General features: G+C 43.4%; 1 protein-coding gene across 1 annotated transcript; it reads right to left on the reverse strand.

The window, feature by feature from the left end:
- Positions 1 to 457: 457 nt before the first annotated feature.
- On the reverse strand, positions 458 to 6,515 carry LOC127308774 (amino acid transporter AVT1C). Its single transcript, XM_051339672.2, has 11 exons — positions 6,253 to 6,515; positions 4,452 to 4,786; positions 3,124 to 3,338; positions 2,994 to 3,017; positions 2,697 to 2,877; positions 2,341 to 2,560; positions 2,110 to 2,245; positions 1,834 to 1,996; positions 1,685 to 1,728; positions 1,540 to 1,602; positions 458 to 927 (listed from the first exon to the last, which is right to left on the reverse strand). The coding sequence occupies exons 1-11, from the start codon at positions 6,453 to 6,455 to the stop codon at positions 835 to 837; spliced, it is 1,677 nt and encodes a 558-aa protein (XP_051195632.1). The 5' UTR covers positions 6,456 to 6,515; the 3' UTR covers positions 458 to 834.
- Positions 6,516 to 19,192: the final 12,677 nt, after the last annotated feature.

Below are 19,192 nucleotides of genomic sequence, written 5' to 3' on the forward strand. Positions count from 1 at the left end.
GTGTCTAGGTTTTGAATTCAAATTGTACACTTGCAAGTACCCTTGGTTTCCAATGCTTGCTTACATGGCTCAAATAGTAACGATGATCTTTGGACGTTTGATCAAGCCATATATGCACATTCCCACAAGTAATCGTATATTTTCTATGCTTGCAGTGTTGCACTCATTTGCTTTCAAACCTCCGGCAACGGCTTTGGACCGTCAGATCAAGCCACATGCGTGTTGGCATGGTATGCACATGAATTGGCTGTTTTTATATTTCTGTGTGAATTCACTGTTTGTTTACCCCTATATGTGCACTACATTTTAGTACATGTTAGTCCTTCCAATCAGCATCCAACCTTCATCATCCACACTTCATATCTAAGTACAACCTAGAGACTTGTAATTCCGGTTACATGTTGCTACAACTGCACTCTGTCAATACAGATTTGTGGAGATTCCAAACAACTGAGAATTATGTAGCAAAACTAGCAACTGGTAACGATAAAAATCCATCAACACACAATCGTATCATACATGCATGGAGTTGCCACAAGTAAAATAAGGATAGAAACTTAATTTTACATCATATATCGATAGGTTTGACTTCATTGCTGGGAAAAATTTATATGCCCCGCTCATAGATAGCTTAATCACACATACTCCCTCCGTCCCATGAAACATGTCGGAGATTTGCTTAAATTTAGATGTACCAAGCCACTAAATAGTATCTAGATACATTCGAATTTTGACAAATCTCAGACACGTTTCATGAGACGGAGGGAGTATAATAATGTTGTTGAGCGAGCAATCTTCTCTTTTAGGCCTTGTTCGGTTAATTCTCTCCCCCCCTCAGTAGTTCTGGATAATCCCAGAGATGGATGAGTATGTCCCCACGCAAGCACAGGTAACTCCTACGACAATGATGAATGAGCAGACCACAACCTGTAAAATATTTTGTTTAGTTATGTCCAGTTGTCTCAGTATAATCTCATCAGATATATTCCCTTCATGTCAAAATATAGTACATATTAAATATTTCCTAAGTCAACATTTGGTAAAAAAGGGCAAGTTTGTAGGAAAAATATCAACATCTACAAATAAAATAAGGAAAGTATTTATATAAATTGGTCAAAATTTTCAAAGGCTTGACTTAGGGAAAAACTAGTATGTACTATATTTTTTGCATGGAGTCATATCTGATAAATTTAAGTTAATTTAATTGACTAAGTTTGTAGGAAAAATATCAACATTACAAAATATAAAATAAATACAATACGATTTTTTTTATGATGTATCTAATTATATTGATTGTGTACCATGGATGTTGCTATTTTTTAAAAACTTGATTGGAGTTTACGAAACTTGAATTTGGAAGATATATGCACTAAGTTTTCTTATGGAGGGAGTACATATCTTTTAAAACTTACTTTCTTAAAAAAAACATTGTGTTAATTTAGTTGACAATGTCATCAAAATATGACTTCATAAACTTATGCGTTCTGCCTGCATATAAAATAATATTATACAAATATAGCACTGGAAATACTTGCGTACCTGATACCAAGCCACTTGTGTCTTAAGGATAGCCAAAAAGCAGGCACAGGGTAGAATGTAGGTCTGAAATCAAACCATAATTTAGCATCTCACCAATCATGGACCAACTACTCAAAAGCTGATGAAATAATCAGGAAAAACTTACCACAAGCATGGCGAGTAAAGAACCAATCAGAGCCATCACAAGTGCTGTGAAACATATACACAAGAAAATGGGGTTAGTGGATGAATGAATCTTGTACTACTACTGTCCAATAAGTCAACGATTTATTCGGACGAAGAAAATAAACTAACCAAAAAAGGGAACCGATAGAGCAACGATGAGGGTTGATATCACCAGGGCTGATCTAAGCAAGATTATGTTCGAGTACTTCTGCTGACTTCGTGGCAGCAACTCTTCCAAACTCATAGCCAGAGGGGTTATGGTTAACGCATATTTGGTTATTGGATTTGCTACCTGTGACAGATGTCAAGGGACAAGTTAACATGATTGAGAATGAAGGCCACCGCTATCTAATGTGCTTAGTACAGAAAAGTGGGCTCTGAAGTAGTTTAGAAAAGAGAAATTACTGTAGCCCAAATGGCAATCTTGGAAACCACCAGATTCTGTGGTAAGTTAAGTGTGAACTGAGACTCGGTGGATTCACCAAACATTTTATATCCCATCACTGCAGCGGCAGCATACAAAACAGTAGATAACCCAATGCTGAAAATAAGCACAAACAAAAATCTGAGTGCTGAATTTCTGTAAAAAAAGAGTATGCAATATGGATGGATTACTGTCCCAGGTTAGGAAATTACCAAGTGAACATAATGGAAGGAAACTGGTTGCGATTTTTTAGAGAAGAATAGATGTTTGGGAACACCCCATGCCCCGAGTAGCAATAACCGTACAATCCAATTGCGATGGGAATTCCTGGGAGGTTTAACATAGACCCTTTGTTCTCAAAGCCAACATCATCAACAACCCCGATCCAGAATAGGCAGATTACTAAAAGGATTGTTGCAACCACACCTCCAGCTGAAAAGTGCAAACAAACATCATGGTGAAAAATGTGCAGGGTATTGCGGAGCCTAGACACAAACAGTGAATAAGTTCTTCTCTAAGTAAACCTTATCCAAGCAGGATCACTATATAAGAAACAAGTAAATGAGACCTGAAATGTAGCTTAGGCAGGTCAGGTCACGGAGCCAAGTGGTCGGCATGACAATGAGGGTGGTCAAGATTGCAAAAAATACATGGGAGTTCAGTGTCAAGCCCCCAATGGATATGTGTACATTGGGAAATAACTTTGATAGATTGTCGCTTTCCAATATCAAATACTCGATGCAACATGCCTGCGAGAATAAATTAGTGATCAGTTAATGCGTTGAAAATCTTTCAAATGGCGTTATTATTAAGGAATCAAAAACAATTTTTTGGTTGAAATGGGTGTTTGGTAATGAGTACTTACATACAGTTCCACATATAGGATTATCTGCAGACAGTGAAGTCACACACAGGAACAAACACAATTTAGCATAACAGCATTCCCTGATCGAAATGTGCCCAAACAGGTTAATATGTGATGGAGGAGATTATACCGAGATAGCTATACGGCCGTAGGTGCCAAAGGCGGCATGACCAATATCCGGGTACGTCTGAAGACCCTCCGTGCTGTCTAGGCAATGGCGCAACAGTACACCGGTATACCATGCGAGCACAGCAAATACAACTAGTATCACCAGTCCGACCCAGCCCCCTTGCTTAATGGCATATGGTGTCGATAGGATTCCGACACCACATAGAACATTTATTCCTGCATATTGAAAAGAAGAATATTTTCACTGAAGAAAGTAACAAAAGAAGTTAATTATCAAGAGTTCGGAGATTTATCCATGATGAAAAAGGTATTTTTCGGGTTCAGTAAAAAAATACTACAGGTATTTCAAAGCAGACCTTCAAAATAAAGTACTACTGTTAATTTTCTTGCGACATATTATGTGTCAGCTGAAATATATTCCCGCGAGGTAAATCTTCAGTAATTCCTTGCGTGAATAAAAAGGTAAAATCTAGAGTGCCAGATCTGTACTTTCCACAATTTTTTTGGTAAGAAGTATTTCTGCATAACATGGTTTATCTTGAAGCAACAGTACAGCCTTCAGATCTATTTTCGATGTGACAACTGTCGCATGGTTGTGCTGACTCATCAACCATGTGATGTCCCTATTAGTACGGGGAAGAGGAAGAAAATTTGAAACGGTGGACCTGTGATGCGGCGTATCAACAAAGCAAACCGAGGGTACTGAATGATACATAATTGACCATTTTGTGTACTACTTGATGGCTTGATTGCTTGTGCTTGAACTGCTAAACACTTGGCTAAGAAGAACTGGTCAAAACAATTGCTGAAGTCATTAAGGGCTCAAGCCGAGCTTCAGCTCTCTATCAAACTATCCTATGGTCAGAACGTGCAGAGCAATTACAGCTACTTTGAAACTTAACAAACTAAAACATAGTGATCTGAACAAAAACAGTGTAATCTGTATGCAGATCCTTCAAAATGTAATGATCTATTTTTTTTGGAGTTTTTAACTGGTGTAAACTATGTGTTAGTAGCTGTTGGCATAACACTGTAGCGCGTAAAAATTTCTACCTGGAGCATCAGTACAATGAACTTGGACATTGGTCTGTTGGACAGGGAAACATGTCTAGGTTCAGAAAACCTGATATTCAGCACTGGTACATCACAAGAATATTCCACCATGCCAATTATTGAGGAGCCTGTTTCTCATGCTCTACTCTCCCGGACAGCCGTACGCGCATATAATTCATAGTTGGATGTACTGGTAGATTTACTTTCATCAATCAATGAAATCTAGTGCCACATACATTCTTGAAATTACTTCATAGACTTGTTCTAGGTGCTTACCATTCAGTGCTCCCTGGGTGTAAGAGCATTGTTGATAGGGAGAAGGCCCATGACCAATTGCCGGTGCTTTTTGATTCTCTGGAATCTGTTGCAGAGATGGTTTCTTCGACGGCAGAAGGTACTGAGAACTCTTGTGGACATCTTCATGCTGCTGCTGCTGCTGCTCATCGCTTGTAGTCGGGCGTAGGAGTGGCTTCACAAGATTCGAGATGATCTCGGGGGTTTTGCCTCGGAATGAGGAGTTGAGGAAAGAGTTAGAAAGTCTGCTTAGGGTCGGCGTCCCCAGGAAACTCAGGCTGGGAGATTGCACGCTACTAAGAATGTCGATCGATTGCCTGTTGAAATATAAGACAAGAAAATTGTTATGTAGATGAGATAGCCAGATAGGCAGAACTAAAATGTAAAAAAATGATTAAGTGTTGACTAGACCATTTCCTGCCTGCATAGTGATGCATTATGAATGAACATGTAACTGTGCTGTTTAAATTCATTTCAATCTCCTACTTCTCCTGGTCTCCTGGAGTATGGAGAAGAATGACTGATTGAACATTGACTATGAGTGCCATCAAAAGCCATATGGAAATGCAATGCAAAAAAATGCAATATTAATATTTTTTTCAATAAGGAAGTTTGTACTCCGAAGTTCCAATCATCGAATAAAAGCTAGAGATTATCAGATAATAGGGCATGCCACTTCATCATTCTGCTTGTTATCAATAAGCGTGTTGCTGCATTCCGTTGGTTGTGCCATTGTATAACACAAGAGATAAGTTCAGCAGGGAAACGATTTAGTAGCTCTATTAATGTGAGGTAGTTGAGGTTTTCTGTTTCATCCAACAGAATTTTGTAAGAATATGCATTTCCAGGCGTAAAAGCACACAACTTAAGAGAACGTACAAAACATTTTCACTTCTTTCAGATCAATTATTTAACAGAATGCCATAAAAACCCAGACTCATTTCTGTGAACAATTTCATACACGCACAGCCTAGACTGACAGAAGATGTGAAAATAGTGTTCCATTTTTAGAATTTTTTTATTAATGTTCTGTTCTTGGAAAAATATTAGCAGGGTCGATTTTTAGAAGGGACACAAGGAGAAATACCGGAAGAAACGAACATATATAAGTTTATGACAGCTAGGTGTGTGAGCTGGAACAACCCCACTGGCTAGCTGGGTGACCTGATGTCCCATGATATCTACAGCTATTGTTATGGCATGGCATTGGCATCCCAATCAAAATTGAGATAATGGGACAGCATTAATAAAAAATACAAATGACTGTTGTCCGGAGACAGGTAATAATAGTGCCAAACAGCAATCAAATGTTCCTACTCTGATGAGGATCCATTGCCACAGCACGTGAGAAAATGATTCATTGCCACGTCAGTACCGTACATATCCAAAGAAAACTGGATGAACAGGGGGCAAGTTGGTTGTCTGTAAGAAAGCAGAGTTTGCACTGCTGAAAGGAAATGCCAGAAAACAGAGCTGTACTCTGCTCTTCTGAAGGAACGCTTGTAATGGGTTGTTCCAGTATTAATTAGAATATCCTTTTTTGGCCTTAATTAGTTTCTTCCTGGCGTCCGGAGATAGTGTCAGCAGGTTGTTTGTACACAACAATTTTGCGCGGGAATGATCTCAGTTGCTAATAAGACATGGAAGTGGCAGACACTAAGAAATAGGAATTTGGTGTCTGGGCATGAAAACGAACACAGTAAAAGTGCAGATGACGAGTTGCATAGAGTTTTGATGGTTGTACTGTATGGAAGACGGTAGGGGAAATCAAGGTATATTGTACCTGTAACTCTGGGGCCATTGGTTCGTGTACGAGTTGGGGTGGCTGCCGTCGCTACCACGGGCGCGCGGCGTGGCGCAGGAGGAGGAGTCGGAGGATGACCCGCCGTCCTCGTCAGCGGCGCCAGCGTCCCCGTGGGTTGGGTCTTCCTCGTCGTCGTCGCTCTCGATGATGAAGCTGTGCTCCTCCCCCAGCAGGCTCTTCATCGTCCCCTGCTCTACTCTGCTACAGAAGGAGGAGGAGGCGCAGATGATAGGAGAGGACAGGACTCATTGCTCGCCTGGTTTATTATATAACCGGGACGGGGCGGGAAACCGGGCCCACAGTTTGAGTGACAGCCTCCAAACTGTACCATGCTACTACCTGTAATTAGCTCACCTGGTTCAATCGATTAGAAAAAACCGGATAATATCAACCTGACGGGAAAAGACAGCCGCCGCCTCTCCAAAACCCTAGCCGCCTCCACTTCAGTCTCTTCTATAGATTGGTTCCCCCTCCTTCGGTCGGCTTCGCCGGCTTCAGGAGGAGTGGGAAACCCGATCTATGCGTGAAGTTTCCAATAAAAATAGTATTTTCAGTTGATTATGTTAGGATTTTGTTAGTCGTCTTCTTGTTGGTTTTCCCTCAATAGAGATGACATCGTCTGCAATAAGTGATCTTCGGGCTTTCGTTCGACGACGAGATCTCTTTCCCGACGTCAATGGTGATGTTGAAAGATTACAATCCTCTAGGTATGGGCCTTCAGATCATGGTTCGCCAGATCGATTTTGGATCTTTTGTCGTTGTTGCCGGTTTTTGTTCCGGCTACTACGTCCTCAACAATGGTGATTCGTACTCTCGGCTCTCCATCGACGTCGACAAGACTAGTCGATTGTTATTCCATGACATACTGGTATTGGTACTCTTGCCGATGTTGAATGACTGCTTTAATGGTTGCGCGTGTGCACGCAACCTTGACATTGTGACTCAAATTAAAATTATGGGAGAACATTCGTCGGTATTTACAGGTCTATGGTTCGTTATCTATCTTTGACTGCCTTCAGAAGAGTACAAGATTGTGTTCTGGAAGAAGAAAGAATTTGAAGACCTCGAAGATTTGTTAATATCTTTTAGACTTTATTTTGTAATCCACTGGTAGAAAAAGGGGCTTTAGTCCCGGTTCGCAACTGCCATTAGTCGCGGTTGCGCAACCGGGACTAGCTAAGCGCGACTAAAGCCCCCCCCCCCCCCTTTAGTCGCGGTTGCTTACGAACCGCGACTAAAGGCCCGTCCACGTGGCCGCCAGGCGTCCGTCGGGGCGGAGGACCTTTAGTCGTGGTTCACCTGGCCAACCGCGACTAAAGGCCTCCGCGGGTTTAGGGTTTTAGCCCCCCCCTAAATCTGGTTTCTTTTTAGTGTTTTATTTCTTTTATATTTCCCCCCCCCCTAAATCTGGTTTCTTTTTAGTGTTTTATTTCTTTTATATTTTATTTTGTGTTTTATTTTAATTTTGAAGAAGTTTCAGTACACATATTCTACGCTACTATATACATGCATATGAATGTATAATTTCAAATAAGTTTAAAATTAGAACCAAGAAGAATTCAAGAGGAATATACAATATATATTCAATCTCGGATGACCATATACAATTTCGAACAAGTTTCCATACACAATTTACTGCATCAGAAGTTCTACGTCCTCGTAATAGTGTTCTCCTTTAGGATGGAGGACTTCCCTCATCAAAAATCCTGCTAGTTCATCTTGAATTGGTCGGAAGCGAGCTTCTGGACTAAGCGTCTTCCGGAAGTTATTCCTCTTGACGTTGTTATCCGACGGCCTCCGCTCAGAGGTGTGTCTCCGGATGAACTCACAAACATAGTATCCACATAGATTGGTCCCCGGTGGCTGAATATCCACATTAAGTAACCTTCTAAATTCTAGCTCTTTTTTGAATTCACCGACCATTTGATCTGAGAACCGTCTCCAAACCCTACAGGGCAAAGAAAATTAAATGAACAGGGAGTTATTAGTTACTTCATATTAGGAAATGAACGAAAGAGGCTGATCGATATAGAGCGCAAATGATTGAAAATAATTATCAAAGTTTTGGATCCATATTCAGAGAGTCCATGATGAGAACTCTGGAGGTGTGAAATTCAATTATGAGCAGAATCCAGTGGAACCTGCGGACACAATACATGCACAGTTATGCATAACTCATCGATTAGACATACCATGCATGGAGTAAACAATAGAGAATGTGCTCAAGACAGAAACACTCACCCAAAATGGTAAGGGAATAGAATTTGATTTTTGAGTTGCTGCTTTGTAAGAAACTCGTACAGGTCTTGCTCCACGTCGCAGGGGTGTCTTTCTAACACATATCCATTAACGATATGTGGGTCAATGAACCCAACATCATGGATGTTCCTTTTTCTGCATTCCCCAATCTTCATTCTGCATAATTGCGTACACAACAATATAGTTAGGACAATATATATAGTGAAGGCAATGAACGAGATGAGGTAGAAATAAATCACTTACAGAACGTAGCAACTCAGGATAGATTTGTCGAGCTCGCGCAGATTGAATAGCTGGAACAATTCACTCATATGAACTTGTACAGAGTACTGTTTGAAGTGATGCTCCTCTCTAACTTCCGCATAAATATATTCTTTGCCGGCGTTATTTTTTATGTAACCCTTGTACCAACGTAGCAGATTTTGCATTTGTGCTGGTAGATCCTCTTCCTGCGTAGGCTCGACGAGAGGCCCATTCGGTACATATGTAATTGCTAACTCACTCATTGGCGCCTCCTCAAGGCCTAACACTGCACGAAGAGTCATACCGATCTCGGCCGCTTTTTCTCTGGCACCCGTTACAGTCATTTCCTGTGCTGCCGTAGCTTCTATGATAGCGGGGTCCATTAGTTCAGCATCAGGACCAGCGGCTTTCACTATGAGCGGGGGGATCGATTGTTTATTTTGTTCCTCGAGCTGGGCAACTTGTTTCCCGCTTTTTTTACTTTCTTCTTTCTCCTCCTCCAAGGCTTTCTTCTCCTTCTCCGCCAAGTCTTTCTTCTTCTTCAATATGAGTGCTTGCCTACGAAGTTCGCGTCCATAGTCGTCAGGCATATTCTTCTCGGCTTGGGACGGTGTGCTCAAAAATGACTTAGCCCACTTCTTTTCCTTCTCAGTAAATACTGGCTTGGGCTCAGGCTCTTTTTTCGCCTTCATATCCGCCTTCCATTTCTCATACTGAGTAGCCGCGACCAATTTGTTTTCATCTTCACTAAGTTCCCAAGGCCTTGGGAGGAGAGGCTTCAGTGATGGCTCCGGTACCTTTGTGGTCTTAGGTACATAAGGGTCCGGGTTAATAGTCCAGGATCGTCGCTTCTTCGCCGGAGGTGGATTGGGGGGCGGCGTACACGCCGGAGGCGGACTGGGGGGCGGCGTCTGCTTACCCGCCGGAGGTGGATTGGGGGGCGGCGTCGGCTGACGTGAAGGAGGTGTAGGTGAACCACCACCACCACCACCGCCACCACCACCACCACCGGAGGGGGTTGGACTTGTTAGCCTTGGTGCCTCGCCTGGAAACACTATGTACTTCTTTTTCCATAGAATGAACTGGCGCTTGAGATCTCCAAGTCTTCTCTCCCCTTCGGGTGTAGCAATGTCAATCTCCAGCTCCTCAAACCCTTGGACTATTTCTTCCACCGTGACACGAGCATAGCCATCTTCAATGGGGTTATTATGGTGGAGTGCTCCAGGTGTACAGGGTAAAGCACTGCCGCTAGCTACCTTCGTGGAACATATGCCCCCCACTGGAAAATGCAGATCACATTCTTTCATCTCCTTTACATCATCCACGGGGTAGTGAGGCTCCAGTGCACGAATCTCGATCGTCGGTGCATTAGCACCAGCCGAGGTAGCACCAGCCGGGGCCAGCAAGGGTGCATTAGCACCAGGCGGGGCTTCCGTGGAAGCCACACTGCTTCTCCGCTGCTGGCTACCGAGATCTTCATGCGGCCCTGCAGCAGCCGATCTTTCTTTTGCTAGATCATACACCATCTGCTTCAGGTCATGGATTTCCGATGCCAACTTTCCCATAAAATCTGCATCCCGATCCATCTTTCTCTTACGGCTTCTGTAACCGTACGGGTCATCGTCGTGGGAAAACCCGACGGACCACGGAATGGCGCCTTTGCCTCGTACACGTCCACCGTGTTCAGGATTCCCGAGGGCTTTTGTCAGCGCGTCATTCTCTCTATTGAACTTGATCTTCCCCTCTTGCGCATCCCTCATTGCGTCAATAAGGGCTTGGGTGGGTTTAAACGCTTTCTTCCGGTGAACACACACCCCTGTCTCCGGGTCTAGCGATCCCCCATGCCCGTACCACCAGCTTTTGGCCCTTGGGTCCCATCTCTCTGTACCTAGAGGGATTCCTCGCGCCCTCAGGTCGTTCTCCATCTTCTCCCACTTAGGCTCCGAAAGGCGATACCCTCCTGGCCCCATAATATGATTGTACTCTTTCTTAGCCGCATTTTCCTTATTTTTTTCGATGTTTCAATGAAATGCTCCGATTTCTTTTGCCTCACAAATTCTGGCCAATCATCTTTCAGTTTCTCATATTGTCCTTTGAAATCCGGAGTCTTGTTCTTGTTGACATAGTCACGGGCTAGATTTTGCTTGAATTTCCGGAATGCGTCGGCCATCTTATGAAGAGCGAACTGTTTGACTAGCCTCCTCCTCTCACGTCCACCCGGAATCTCGTTACCGAATTCATCGACTTTGTTGTATTCCGGAGGTAGAACGAAATGTTCCATAAGCTTTCTCCAGCAATCTTTTTTTGTTCTCTTGTCGACAAAACTGAAACCAAGACGTGCCTTCTTTGGCTCATTCCATTCCTGGACGGTGATCGGAACGTTGTCTCTAACAACGGCTCCGCATTGGTTGATAAACTTGGTGGAGTGCTTTTGGGGCTCCAGCGGCTTGCCGGTTGCACTGACAACCTCGATGGTATATGTTTCTCCTTGTTTCAGCATCTTGGTTGCGCCACGCTTTGACGCCGTACTCGATTGTTTCGACGATCCGGCCGAGGGCTAAAATAAGAGAGTCGCGCGCGTTAGTACACATATTTATTCAAATCAGTAAGTTTGTATCACCAGAGGCTCAATGTATATATATACCTCGCCGGAGGTGGTTGCTACTTGCAATTAAAGATCGTCGTTTATCGACGGTTGACCTCCATCGACAATGTTCGTTCCTTCGTCATCACCTCGCTGACGACCTTCATCTTCACCGTCAAGGTTCAGATAAGAAGAAATATCCTCTTCTTCATCTTGTTCGGTCGGCACATAAGGAACATCGCCGTGTATGATGTCCATTATATGTTCTTCAGCATCCGGATCATAGTTGTCCATAATCGGGTCAGCTCTATCGTCCGCCATATGTCAGTCCTGAAAACATGTAGTAAAAACTAATTAATTAAGTAAAGAAGGGGGCGGTGGCGGTGGCGAAACGGCGTCACGGAGAGGGAGGCGGAGGAGGACGTTGTTGAGTGCGTTGTTTTGCTTGTGTGCTGGGTTCACGAATGCGCGACGACTGTGCGGGCCTGTGCGGGGAGTGGATGGGGAGTTGGGGACGGGTTAATTTTTTAAGTCAATTTTTTTAACTTAATTAAAAACAACTTAATTAGTTACAAATTTACACTTTAATTAGTTAAATTTTTTTAGTCAATTTTTTTAACTTCATTAAAAACAACTTAATTAGTTACAAATTTACACTATAATTAGTTAAAATTTTTAAGTCAATTTTTTAACTTAATTAAAAACAACTTAATTAGTTACAAATTTACACTTTAATTAGTTAAATTTTTTAAGTCAATTTTTTTAACTTAATTAAAAACAACTTAATTAGTTACAAATTTACACTTTAATTAGTTAAATTTTTTAAGTCAAATTTTTTAACTTATTTAAAAACAATTTAATTAGTTACAAATTTACACTTTAATTAGTTAAATTTTAATTAGTTAAAAAACAAAAAAAATACGGTCGGGAGGCCCTCTCTGCTCTCTCTCTCCTCTCTTCCTCTCTCTCTTCCCGGCGGCGTGCGCGGCCCGAACGGCGAACGGCGCGGCGAACGGCGGAGGGACGTCGGTGCCCCTACTCCCCCTTAAATTTTTTATAAGTTGTTTTTTTTAAGTTGCAATATACTTAGAACTATTTTTCATTTAAGTTTAATTAAGTTACTTAGAACTATTTTAATTAGCAAATTTTAAGTTTACAAAATTTTAAGTTTACAATTTTGATTAACAATTTTAAGTTAATTAAAAAACAAAAAAACAAAAAAGGGCCGGCCCACTACTCTGCTTTCCCTCACTCTTTCTCTCTGTCTCTGTAACGCGCGATGGCGCGCACGCGCGGCGGCCGGGCCGGTGAGAGCGGTGGGCGAGGGCGCGCGGCGGTCGAGGGCGGCGGGCGAGGCGGCGCGGCGGCGGCGGTCTCGTCGGCGGCGGCGCGCGACACACTCGAGCGACGCGGCGCGATATGGATGACGTACGGAGGAGAGGCGCGTGCGGCGAGGACGGGCCGAAGGCGCGCGAGGACGACGACGGAGGCGGCGGCGAGGGCGGTGTCGATGGCGGCGGGCGAGGGCGTTGTTGAGGGCGGCGGCGTCCAGCAGCTTGAAGGCGGCGTCGAGGGGCGGCGCCGGAGCAGCCTGACGGCGTCGTCTGAGCGCGCGCGAGAGGAGAATTCGAGGAGAAAGAAGAGAGAATGAACCGCCAGCCGCGTGCGCAGTATTTATATTTTCGGGCCCTTTAGTCGCGGTTGGCGAGGCCAACCGCGACTAAAGGTATTTTTAAAATACTTTTCTTTTTCAAAATGTTAAAAATACATATAATATATCAATAAATTCAGAAAAATAAAACTAATTCATTTCAAAATCTTAAAAATACAAATAATATATCAAAAAATGCAGAAAAATAAAACTAATTCATTTCAAAATTTTAAAAATACATATAATATATCAAAAAAGTTAGAAAAATAAAACTAATTCATTTCAAAATATTAAAAATACAAATAATATATCAAAAATTAAGAAAAATAAAACTAATTCAATTCAAAATGTTAAAAATACAAATAATATATCAAAAAATTCAGAAAAATAGAACTAATTCATTTCAAAATCTCAAAAATACAAATAATATATCAAAAAATTTAGAAAAATAAAACTAATTCATTTCAAAATCTCAAAAATACAAATAATATATCAAAAAATTCAGAAAAATAAAACTAATTCATTTCAAAATCTTAAAAATACAAATAATATATCAAAAAATTCAGAAAAATAAAACTAATTCATTTCAAAATGTTAAAAATACAAATAATATATCAAAAAATTTAGAAAAATAAAACTAATTCATTTCAAAATGTTAAAAATACAAATAATATATAAAAAAATTCAGAAAATTCCAATTTCTTCCCTCATCTATCTCCCCGCCTCCTGTCTTCCCGCCCCCGCTTCCCACAAGTTCTTTCCGACCATGTCGTAGGGCGTGTGCACCGATGACAGCTTTAGTCACGGTTGCACCCTCCAGCTGGGACTAAAGCTTACCCAAACGTCCTTATCCCACCGACAATTTTATTAGATGATACAAAACCACCTTTAGTCCCGGTTGCACCCACCAGCCGGGACTAAAGATTAGATGACCAGCTCTGGATTCCTCTTCTTCCCGCCATTTCTTCCCTGTCTTCCCGCCTATTTCTTCCCGCCTCTTTCTTCCCGCCTCTTTCTTCCCGCCTCCTGTCTTTCCGCTCCCATTTTTCCCGCCATTTCTCACTACATATATGTAGCCCGGCTTGGCCAGCATTATCACATCTCTACAATCTCTCATCACTCTCTCATGGCTTCCACCGTACCCACTCTAACCTACCAGCAGGTGGAGGAGCTCTGCGCCTCGAACTACCCTTGCCCACCGGGCTACCGCGTCCCCGCCGGCTGGAGCCTAAGCGCCGGAGGCGTGCCGGTCCCTCCCGTCCCTCAGGGTACTGCGCGCCGGGCGGCCATCACGAACCACTACTACCTCGACCTCACGCCGGAGCAGCGGATGAATCCCCGCTGGCATCCCGATAACCAGCATACTTGGGACGCCTTCTTTATCAATCGGCGTGACAGGGCGCTCCCCAGGTATGAGGAGGACGGTCTGCCTCCTGGGAACTTCCACGAGGCCGGCCGTCGGCTATGGTGGTACGGCCGGACTCTACAGAGCGTCCTGGACTACATCACGGCCGGCGATATCCCCCGCCTGCGCTACCCTTAGTTCGAGCCACGAGCGCCGCCCGACGACAGCGAGGACGACGGCAGCGATGACGACGGCGGCAACTTAGAAGGCGACGACTACCAGTACAACGGCGGCGACTATGAAGACTACGAGTATGCATAGTATACGCCTAGGCAGGAGTATGACTAAGTCACTCCAAATTTCATGTATCATCAGTGGTATCTCGAATCAATCGAATCATTCGAAAATGGACACCAAACACATCACAGATAATATAATTCACATGATCCATTCAACAAAGTTTGGTACAATAAATTATTACACATCATTTCTTCCCCTGTGTCCCTGCTTGCTTACGATTGTGCCGTATCCATGGAGCATCCTCATCATTTAACTTAATGCTTGGGTCGGTGTTCACTTTGAAGGGCGAAATTTCACCAAACATATTATAATCTTCTGACATGTCTGTCTTGTCCTCCACTCCCACGATGTTTCTTTTTCCTGAAAGAACAATGTGGCGCTTTGGATCATCGCATGATGTACTGATCGTTTTCTTATCTTTCTGTTTCCTCGGTTTGCTACTCATGTCCTTCACATAGAAAACCTGAGCGACATCTTTGGCTAGGACGAATGGTTCGTCAAGGTAACCAAGATTGTTGAAAACCACCATTGTCATTCCGTATTGCTGGTCCACCTTTACCCCACCTCCTGTTAGCTTGAACCATTTGCACAGGAACAAAGGGACCTTAAAGGAGGGTCCATAGTCAAGTTCCCATATCTCCTCTATGTAACCATAATATGTGACCTTTTGCCCATTCTCGGTTGCTGCATCAAAGCGGACACCACTGTTTTGGTTGGTGCTCTTTTTATCTTGGGCGATCGTGTAAAATGTATTCCCATTTATCTCGTACCCTTGGAAAGTCGTTATAGTCGAAGATGGTGTCTTGGCCAACATGTACAGTTGATCTCCAACATCATTGTCATTCATTAAATGTTTTCTCAACCAACTGCCGAAAGTCTCCATGTGGGCCTTTCTAATCCAGGATTCAGGCTTCCCCGGGTTGTCCGAGCATAAAATATTCTTGTGTTTCTCAAAGTACGGAGCCACCAAGCTGGAATTGGTCAGAACTGTGTGGTGTGCTTTAGTCATAGAATGGCCGTCCATACATATCGTTGATTTCCTTCCGATCGTGCCTTTTCCACTTAGTCTCCCCTCGTGCCGCGATCGAGGAAGACCAATCGGCTTAAGGTCAGGAACAAAGTCAACACAAAACTCAATTACCTCCTCATTTCCATAGCCCTTGGCAATGCTTCCTTCTGGCCTAGCACGGTTACGAACATATTTCTTTAATACTCCCATGAACCTCTCAAAGGGGAACATATTGTGTAGAAATACAGGACCGATGATGGAAATCTCTTCGACTAGGTGAACCAGGAGGTGCGTCATAATATTGAAGAAGGATGGCGGGAACACCAACTCGAAACTGACAAGACATTGGACCACATCGTTCTGTAGCCGTGGTAGATCTTCTGGATTGATTACCTTCTGAGAGATTGCATTGTGGAATGCACATAGCTTCACAATGGCTACTCGAACATTTTCCGGTAGGAGCCCCCTCAAAGCAATCGGAAGCAATTGCGTCATAATCACGTGGCAGTCGTGAGACTTCAGGTTTTGGAACTTTTTGTCCGCCATGTTTATTATTCCCTTTATATTCGACGAGAATCCAGACGGGACCTTCATACTGCTCAGGCATTCAAAAAAGATGACCTTCTCTTCTTTGGTAAGAGCGTAGCTGGCATGACCTTGAAACCATTCCGGATGCTGGTCATCAGGGTCTTTCAAACGTTGCTGGTCCTGCTGTGCTTCCTTTGTATCATTTGTCTTCCCATACACGCCCAGGAAGCTTAGCAGGTTCACGCAAATATTCTTCGTAACATGCATCACTTCGATTGCAGAGCGGACATCTAGGACTTTCCAATATTCTAGCTCCCAAAATATAGATTTCTTCTTCCACATGGGTGCGTGCCCGTCAGCTCCCTGCGGAACTGATTGTCCGCCAGGACCCTTTCCAAAGATGACTTTCAAATCCTTGACCATATCAAATACCTCCGCACCAGTACGTTCCGCAGGCTTCGGCCGGTGATCTGCCTTGCCGTTGAAATGCTTGCCTTTCTTTCTTACGTTATGATGTCGGTGAAGAAATCGACGATGCCCCAGGTACACGTTCTTCTTACAATTTGGCAAATACACACTTTCAGTCTCATGTAAGCAGTGCGTGCATGCATTGTATCCCTTATTTGTCTGTCCCGATAGGTTACTAAGAGCAGGCCAATCGTTGATGGTTACGAAAAGCAACGCTCGTAGGTCAAATTCCTCTTATTTGTGCTCATCCCACACACGTACACCAGGTCTGCCCCACAACTGTAAAAGTTCATCAACTAATGGCCTTAGGTACACATCGATGTCGTTGCCGGGTTGCTTCGGACCTTGGATGAGCACTGGCATCATAATGAACTTCCGCTTCATGCACAACCAAGGAGGAAGGTTGTAGATGCATAGAGTCACGGGCCAGGTGCTATGGCTGGAGCTCTGCTCGCCAAAAGGATTCATGCCATCTGTACTTAGACCAAATCTTATGTTCCTTGCGTCAGCTGCAAAATCTTTGAACTCTCTGTCGATCTTTCTCCATTGCGTTCCATCTGCGGGGTGTCTTAACTCCCCATCCGACTTACGGTCCTCTTTGTGCTATCGCAACAACTTGGCATGCTCTTTGTTCCTGAACAGACGTTTCAACCGTGGTATTATAGGAGCATACCACATCACCTTGGCGGGAACCCTCTTCCTGGGTTTCTCGCCCTCAACATCGTCACCAGGGTCATCGCCTCTGATCTTATAACGCAATGCAGTGCATACCGGGCATTCATTCAAATTCTCGTATTCACCGCGGTAGAGGATGCGATCGTTAATGCATGCATGTATCTTCGTAACCTCTAAATCTAGAGGGCGGACAACCTTCTTTGCTTCGTACGCATCAAGCGGGCAACTTGTTATTCTTTGAAAACATATTCTTCATCATTTTCAGCAAATTTTCAAATCCCGAGTCGATAGACCTTCCTGTGCCTTCCATTTCAGCAAATCCGATTATGCCCAGCTTTTTCAGACCATTATCGCATCCGGGGTATAGCGACTTTTTGTGATCCTCTAACATGCGATCCAAATTCTTCCTCTCCTTTTCAGTTTCGCAGCCTCTCCGTGCATCAGCAATGGTCCGACCAAGATCATCAGCGGGCTCATCACGTGCCTCTTCTTCACCTTCCCCTTCACCTTCCCCACCTTCAGCATCCTCCATGAAAGTATCACCGAAATGATCAAGATAGTTGTCATCGATGAAATCATCCCCTTCTTCATCTTCTTCCATTATAACCCCTCTTTCTCCATGCTTGGTCCAACAATTATAGCTTGGCATGAAACCTGCCGCCGGTGCGAGTGAACGTCTCTTGAGGAAGAGTAACTCTTCTGATTCTTACAGCCAACACATGGACAGATAACAAAACCCCCCTGCTTGTTCGCATTAGCCACTACGAGGAAATCTTTCAAACCCGTAATGAAATCGTCGGAGAGTCGGTTACCGTACATCCATTGCCGATTCATCTGCATTATTATTATATAAAGTATATAATTAACCATCATGCATTTGTTAAACTAACTAGCTACAAATAATAGAAATTAAACAATGAACTACACACATGCATATTTTATCAATGACACATGAAAGGTTCAAGTTGCTAACCGCGATCGAGGAGAAAAAATAAATGAGAAAGCTCAAGTGTGGCTCGGACACTTCATATCATATTTGTTTCATGCTCTCGCGCATTTCATCGAACACCTTGTGTGCATAAGAGGAACCAAAAGCAAACCCACAACCCCTTGTGAAGATTGTGAAGAGAAATGACACCAAATGACTAAGTGAAGTGAGCTGAGCTGCCTTTTATAGGGATGGGCCTTTAGTCCCGGTTGGCCTGGCCAACCGCGACTAAAGGCCTTCGAGCCAGGCCTGAGGACCTTTAGTCGCGGTTGGCCTGGCCAACCGCGACTAAAGCTCCTCCCGTCCACCAGCTGGCCACCGAGCGCGCTGGGCCCAGGTCTTTAGTCGCGGTTCGGGCTTTAGTCGCGGTTCCTATATTTTGGGGACTAATGGGGGTGGACGGAAGCCTCTTTTTCTACTAGTGATCGTTGGAGTCAGCTCCTGTATCTCTACCATGTACTATTTGTTACTATGAATATATGTGGTATTGATTGTCAAAAAAAAAAAAGCTCACCTGGTTCAATCACCACTAAGTTTCTTAAACTGAGTACACTGATGACAAAACTCTTAACAAACTCGACTTTCTGCGGCAGTAGAATTTAGTCTAGGATTTAGATTGTTTATGCTCACATATTCTGCTCCCGGATAAGATAGCCAGACCCGCCAAAGGGTTCTCCATCCAGGGGGTTTCACAATATGACAAAACCTGTGCTGTTTGAATGTGTTGTGGTCCGAGATGTAGGGAAATAAAGGTTGCTTTCACAAGCAAAAATCCAAGGAGACTTCATGATTCAAGTATTTTAATTACCCCACCACTGCCACTAGTTGATGATGTCTTAGTTGTTCCTGTCTTGTACAGTGAATATATT

Source organism: Lolium perenne, chromosome 6 (genome assembly GCF_019359855.2).
Source record: "Lolium perenne isolate Kyuss_39 chromosome 6, Kyuss_2.0, whole genome shotgun sequence".
NCBI classification, from domain to species: Eukaryota; Viridiplantae; Streptophyta; class Magnoliopsida; order Poales; family Poaceae; genus Lolium; species Lolium perenne.